The sequence below is a fragment of the Physeter macrocephalus genome, chromosome 8 (assembly GCF_002837175.3).
Source record: "Physeter macrocephalus isolate SW-GA chromosome 8, ASM283717v5, whole genome shotgun sequence".
NCBI lineage: Eukaryota > Metazoa > Chordata > Mammalia > Artiodactyla > Physeteridae > Physeter > Physeter macrocephalus.
The window spans coordinates 131338818-131346404 of NC_041221.1; the positions used below are offsets into that span (position 1 = coordinate 131338818).

Genomic DNA, 7587 nt, shown 5'->3' on the forward strand with positions numbered 1-7587 from the left:
CACTAGCTATCTGTTTTAAATTTGGTAGTATATATAAGTCCATGCCACTCTCTCACTTCGTCCCAGCTTACCCTTCCCCCTCCCCGTGTCCTCAAGTCCATTCTCTATGTCTGCGTCTTTATTCCTGTCCTGTCCCTAGTGAACCAGGTATCATTTGAATCTGTTTTATAGATGAGGGAATGAAGACTCAGAGAGGTGAAATCATTTGTCCAGGGTCACACTACTAAGTGACAGCTGGGATTAAACCCAGGCACTTTGATTCCAAAGCCAAAGGGTAAATTACCTATATATACTATATATTAATTACCACTTTTCAAATTTGAAATATTAAAATGCAGTTCCTATGGTCCTGAATGTGATATAATTTTTTTATGGTTCAGAAGGCATTCTGCATTTTATAGTATAGTATTATCATAGGAGCAGTCCATTTTTGTTGTATCTTCATATGCCATGGCTGTTCAGTGAAAGTTGGGATTTATTGGTCCTTTTGTTTCATAGTATGTGGAGGAAAGAAGAAAAGCATAACAGTGTCTTGCTCTTTGAGGTGTTTCCATTCAGTAGACATTTTAAGAATACCTACCAAGTACCAACCACATAAGTAAATTTTCAGATAATTAAGGTTTATGTTATTAAGAAAAAAGTTTATTATTATTATTTTTTAAAAATTTTATTTATTTTTGGCTGCTTTGGGTGTTCATTGCTGCACGCGGGCTTTCTAACTAGTTAGGGCGATCGGGGGCTACTCTTCGTTGCGGTGCGCGGGCTTCTCATTGTGGTGGCTTCTCTAGCTGCAGAACACAGGCTCCAGGCACGTGGACTTCACTAGTTGTGGCACGCAGGCTCAGTAGTTGTGGTTCGCGGGCTCTAGAGCACAGGCTCAGTAGTTGTGGCGCATAGGCTTAGTTGCTCCGTGGCATGTGGGATCTTCCTGGACCAGGGCTCAAACCCGTGTCCCCTGCATTGGCAGGCAGATTCTTAACCACTGTGCCACCAGGGAAGCCCAGAAAAAAAGTTTTTGAAAGTCTATTTTTTTAATGGAAATTCCCATCTTAAAAAATATATATATATTATTTATTTATTTATTTTTGCCTGCATTGGGTCTTTGTCGCTGCGCGTAGCCTTTCTCTAGTTGCGGTAAGTGGGGGCTATTCTTCTTTGTGGTGTGCATGCTTCTCGTTGCGGTGGCTTCTCTTGTTACGGAGCATGGGCTCTAGGCATGCGGGCTTCAATAGTTGTGGCACGTGGGCTCGGTAGTTGTGGCTCGCAGGCTCAGTAGTTGTGACACACAGGCTTAGCTGCTCCACGGCATGTGGGATCTTCCTGGACCAAGGCTCGAACCCGTGTCCCCTGTGTTGGCAGGCCGATTCTTAACCACTGCACCACCAAGGAAGTCCATAAAAGTCTATTTTTATGCCAGTTTTTTCTTAAAGAGAATCTGTTGAACAGATGCGATTTTTTTTTTTCCTGATGATAAATTGGCATCATAGCTTTCAGCGTTTAGTGAGATGTATAGCTACTTTTTTTGTCTTATCTAAAGGGCTCTGTACTTCCATGCTTTTAAAATTATGTCCTATTTTTGTGCCTCATTTTGCGTGAGGTTTTTTGGCTTTGTGGGCTTTTTTTTTTGCTGTCAGATTTTCAGCTATTAATCACTGCTCTCATTATTCTTCCATCTAGTAATATTTGCTCCTTCACTCCCTATTTTAACTTTAGAAATAAATGTAAATTAGGTATTATTTTGATCTTTTCTGGTTTATTGTGTGAGAAGTGAGATAACCAAGCCATTTTATCTATAATAAAAACACCTTGTCATTTGAGGGCCAGAGATGAATTCACTTCTTGCCCCGAAGTGTGAGTGAGGTATGTATGGCATCTCTTTTGAGTATTGAGCCTTTTAGATATGCTTTCAAATTGTCAGTTAATTACCTCTAGATGAGAGAGATGTTACTGCATGATGATTATACATCAATCACCGCTGGGAAGTTACCTTTTAAATTATTTAAAAGGTAAGTTTTTAAGAGAGAGGGAATTTGGGGGGATGCTGAAAGAATGTGACTTGACTTGAGAAACATGTTTTATGTTAAGGAAATCAAATCTCTTTATTTTTGTCACTCCTTTGCAGAAACAAGAATCCTTTCAGCCACTAAAATTAAATATTTTACTACAGTTTTTTTGCTTGGAATTTTATAACTGCTATTAGTTTGATTTATTGTGATTTGAATGATTATGTTGGAAATATGTAACTTTATCTTCTGTCTTCACAGTCCATATTTGCTCCATTTCTTACTTTACAACTTGCATACATGGGACTATACAAATATTTTCCTAAGGTAAATTAAAATTTTTTCTGAATTATGGTGATATATTTAGATTGATTAACAACTAGATGATTTTAAGAACTTAAAATTATTTATACTTATGGTCTGAATCAGTGCTATTCAAACAGTGATTGGCTCACAAGTGCAGATCTTCAAACTATTTGTTTCTGTTTGTAATAAGTTCCTTTCAGAAAGTAAGTAATTAGAAACTTGTATAGCAATATGACATTGCCATAACATTTTTATCTTATTTTACAAAAATGTTGGTCCACCATGGAATAGGGGAAAAGCCTCATGACAGAGTTTGAATAGTACTTGTCTAAGAAAGTGTTCAACTTAGTTACTTAGTAAATTTAGTAATACATTTTGTTTTTAACAAAGGAAGTTATTTTTAAAATGGGTTCAGTTATCTTACTGTGCTCCTTACGGAACACTTAATGACAGTGCACTTTATCTTTAATGCCAAGGGTCTGATATTTGTAAGAAATATTTGGCCATACTTACAGAACAGAATCATGGGGAGTATCAGTGTTTATCTGGTCAGCTTGACTCCAATTATACGATACAGTTTTATGGAACTTGCCTTGCCAGTAGAGAAGATAACCTTACTTGTATAATTGAGTTTTTGTGAGAGATTTTTGCTGAAAAATGGCTACTTGACTGTTTGCTTAGTCATTTGTAATGCACTGATAGACCTCATGTGTGTGTTTCATGGGTTTGAAACATATTTTTGAGGGGTCAAATAGTCAAATCCACAAAGTAAAAGAGTAAAGAAAGATATGTAATTTTATTTATTTATTTATTTATTATTTTATTTTATTTTTAAAATAAATTTATCTATTTATTTAGTTTAGTTCTGGCTGCGTTGGGTCTTTACTGTGCGCGGGCTTTCTTTAGTTGCGGCGGGTGGGGGCTACTCTTTGTTGCGGTTCGTGGGCCTCTCATTGCGATGGCTTCTCTTGTTGCAGAGCACCAGCTTTAGGCGCGCGGGCTTCAGTAGTTGTGGCATGCAGGCTCAGTAGCTGTGGCTCGTGGGCTCTAGAGCACAGGCTCAGTAGTTGTGGCGCACGGGCTTAGTTGCCCCGTGGCATGTGGGATCTTCCTGGACCAGGGCTCGAACCCGTGTCCCCTGCACTGGCAGGCGGATTCTTAACCACTGTGCCACCAGGGAAGCCCTGTAATTTTATTTTTTAATTAAAACTTTTTTTATGATATAGCTGTATATTCATTGATCCCCTCCAAAAATGTAATTTTAATTAAAGCATTTGTTTAGAAATTTACCCTTGAAACATTGATTTTAGTTTTGCAATAGCAAAAGTTTGGAAACAACCTAAATGTCTACTGATAAGTGACTAGTTAAAAAAAATTATGGCCTATCCATTCAGAATGATAAAGGTCTCCATGTACTGATAATGTTAAGCTCACCAAGAAATATTAAGATATAAAAATACAGAATAGCATCTATAGTATACTTTTTTTTGTAAAAAAGGAAGAAAATCCTATGTATTTGATTTTGCTTGTATATGTGTAAAGAAACTCTGGAAGAATATTACATGACATTTTTAGCAGTGGTTATTTGTGATAGAGTGTGTATCGGTTACTAGGTAAATGGGGAGAGAAAAGGAAGGGAGATTACTGTATAATTTTCTTTCAAGAAAACATTTTGTTGTTAACAGGTTTCAACAGAAAAGTTGAAAGAATTGTGCAGTGAACACCCGTTTATGCTTACCACCTAGATTCTGTAGTGAACATTTCATCATATTTATCATATATTCACCCAATTTTCTATCCATTTTCAATACATCTTTTTTTAATACATCTTTTTTTCTTGATGCATTTCAAAGTATGTTGTAGATGAAGACATCAGTATATTTTACCCCTACACATTTCAGTTTATATATCAACTACAATTCAGTGTTTCTTTATGGTTATTTTTTGTTATTTTGAGGTAAAATTTTCATACAGTGAAATGCTCAAGTCTTTATTATACCATGTGATGAGTTTTGACAACCTGTGAAACCCAAATCCTTTAAGATTTAGAACATTACTGTCAGGAAGTTCCATCATGTCCTTTTCCAGGCATTCCCAACCCCTGCACCATGAAGGTCTGATTTTCTTTTTCCCACTGTAGATTAGTTTTGGTTGTTTTAGTACTTATTTTAAATGGAATCGTTCCTGTATGTACTTCTTTGTGCAAGGCTTCTTTCATTCTGCGTCATATTTTTGATATTCATCCATATTGTTGAGTGCATAAGTAGTTCATTCTTTTTCTCTCTCTCTCTTTTTTTTTCCCCTGAGTAATACTCCATTGAGTGAGTATATCCATTAATTTGTCTAATTACCTATTGCTGGACGTCTTGGTTGTTTCCAGGTTTTGGTTAATATGTCTAAAGCAACAAAGAACTTTCCTGAGTGGGTTTTTTTGTGGACATAGGCTTTGATTTCTCTTGGGTAACTATAGCTTTTTATATTTAAAATGTTTTGAACCATGTGATTGGATTTGGTGATACCAAATCAATAAATTAAATGAAAATTCAGCCTTGAACCTCTTAAAGAATGAGACTAGAAAATTATATTAGGAAATAAATGTTCAGTGATATTCTGCTGCATATGTAAACAAATGTGCATTCCTTTGGATGGCAATTAGGGCTGACTCTACAGAATGTTCCTTTGATTCTGTTACAAATTATTCACTGTCCTCCAGTACACCTATCACTCTTCTGACTTTTGTTGTCATAAGACTTAACCTTACAATAAGATTTATCCTCTCACTTTTGCTCATCTTAATCTTGCTCATTCTTAAAGACCTGTTTTTAATTCCACTTCCTTCTGAAATCCTTCCCTGTGCTTTACTTATACGTAAAACCCTGGAGTAATTTCTGTCTCCTTTGAGTCACTATAGCACACGTCATCCATATTATTCATTTAGCAATTATTTATGTCCTGTCTGGTAATGCTTTTCCTGTTTTTGTCTTGAGCTTTTGTATGTATCTTAAATTATTATTTATATCTTGCCTCCAAGATAAGACTTTTTTTAAAACTTTTGATAGCAAGAATGGTGTCTTTTCCCTATTGCCTAGCAGTTTGCTGCTTTACATATTATATGCTCAGTAAATGTTTCTTCATATATTATTGATTGATATTTTGAAACTTCATTAACAGTTTTTGAAATCAGGCAAAAATAGCAGCACTGATGTTTTTATAGAGCTTAAGTAGTCTTCTGAAAGTTGTAAGATTTACTGAAGTCTTTCTCTATGCAGGGTGAAAAGAAGATAAAGACAACAGTACTAACAGCTGCGCTTCTGTTATCCGGAATTCCTGCTGAAGTGATAAATCGATCAATGGATACTTATAGCAAAATGGGCGAAGTTTTCACAGATCTCTGTGTCTACTTTTTCACTTTTATCTTTTGTCATGAACTGCTTGATTATTGGGGCTCTGAAGTACCATGAAGCCTGCAGAACTCAGAAAGAGAAGCTTATAAAAAAAAATTTCTCTTCTATATTGCAGTGACTCTAAAGGAAGCATATTGGTTTACACCTTTATGAAATTCTTTTACTTTTTGAGGTTGTAAAACCACTTGATTAGGAATGGAATGGCAGGTTCCCTGACCGGAAAGGGTTGAGTTTGTATTAATATTGATGTGAAGATTAGAGTACTAATGTCAGTAATCGATTTTTCTTGTTTAATTAGAATTCCTAGTCTACACCTTTCCCTAACTTCTCAGATTTGTAATTCTTCTTTGAGAGCTGAGCTAGTGCTTTTAGGAGAGCAGATGAATGTCGTCTCAGCCAGTCCCAAGGGCTGAATCTTGTATTTGTATTGTTCTGTCCTGAGAAATGGAGCCATCTTAAAAATAAAATGAAAGAAATTGAATTGTCTAGTGTTAAGTTTGCACATTTTAACTTATAAGGGCTGAATAAGGTAGCCAATTTTATCTTTTCTCGTTGAGTCAGTATCTTAATTTTTATTCCAGCATAAATATTTAATGGAGGAAATGATTAAGATTCATACATGGGAAATTAAAAGGTATTTATGAAATCTGTATTAATTTTAATTTATGAAAAATTTTATTACCAAACTCAGAATTGGAAATTTTTACTTTTGAGTTTTAGATTTTCAGATTTTTTTTAAGCAATAAGCATAGAATGATTAGATATAAAAATGGAATTTGAAGAATTGACTGAAGTATTCAACCCAATAGCATAAATACCTTTTTAACTAACGTGGTAACACTGTCATATTTGGAAAGTTTGACTTAAAAGAGTATAAAGCATAAGTGTTTTATCACTTGGTATTACATTTCCCTAGTTTTTTTGTATCGTCTGTTTGATTAATTCTTGTGATACAGACTTTTTTTTATTACTCACAAAGTTTTTTTATGTTGAACCACAGTGATGGAGAATAAGTATAACAATTTAAGTCTATTCATTTGACTTAGGGTAAGATTACAAGCACACATTTTTCCTAATTCCATACAAATCTAATATCCAGAGGATTGGATAGTATTCTTGAATTTGTCACACTCTCCCCAATCCCTGGGAAGACACTAGGGGTTTTCAATTGCACATTTTATTTCTTCCATTTTGTCACTTTACACATGCAAAGGTTTAGTAATTGTAGGTCATTATCAAATTTATTTCAAAGAGAAGACATGAGTATTTGCTTAAGCATGTTGAATAATATCAAATGGAAATGCAGGTTTATTAGTGTTTGGAATAATTAAGAATTTTTTTTACTTCGAAATTTCAGGGATTTGAAATGTTTATGAGTTAAAACTAGATTGACAAGGATGGTTGTTGAGGACTTCCCTGGTGGTCCAGTGGTTAAGACTCTGCGCTTCCACTGCGGGGGGCGTGGGTTCTTTCCCTGGTCTGGGAAGTTTCTCATGCTGTGAGGTGCAGCCAAAAAAAACCACCACAACAACAAAGGATGGTTGTTGAGAGGTGACATCTTTGACCAGTAGATTTTTAGTCTTATTAGCTGTATAAACGGATGTGTGTACACACAGTTGGTGTTAAAAACAGCAAGAGGGTTATGAGATTCAGAACTAGGTTAGTTAGAATAAAAATCTGCTTTGGAAGCCAGGGCAGTTTGCTAAATAAGTGATGTATTGCAGACATAGTAGACTATAATTACTTCTTTCACCTCTGCTAATAGATAAAAGTAGTTTCTTCAAGGACATAGAAATGCTGTGAACTTACTGTAAATATGCTGTGGGCACAAAAAGCCAGTTAGAATTGTCACGTGAATATGTTCTCTTAAAAGG

At 35.3% G+C, this 7587-nt stretch overlaps 1 protein-coding gene across 2 annotated transcripts in view; it reads left to right on the top strand.

Moving 5' to 3' along the window:
- Positions 1–6188, top strand: part of CAMLG (calcium modulating ligand) — a 9772-nt gene extending 3584 nt beyond the window's left edge. Inside the window, exons 3-4 of one of the 2 annotated variants that reach the window (XM_007107059.4) lie at positions 2265–2330; positions 5579–6188. In XM_007107059.4, the coding sequence (XP_007107121.1) occupies positions 2265–2330; positions 5579–5770 (258 nt within the window). In that variant the 3' untranslated portion in view covers positions 5771–6188. The remainder of the gene's footprint in view (positions 1–2264; positions 2331–5578) is intronic. The other variant, XM_007107060.4, reaches the window with a different exon arrangement.
- The last annotated feature ends 1399 nt before the right edge of the window (positions 6189–7587 follow it).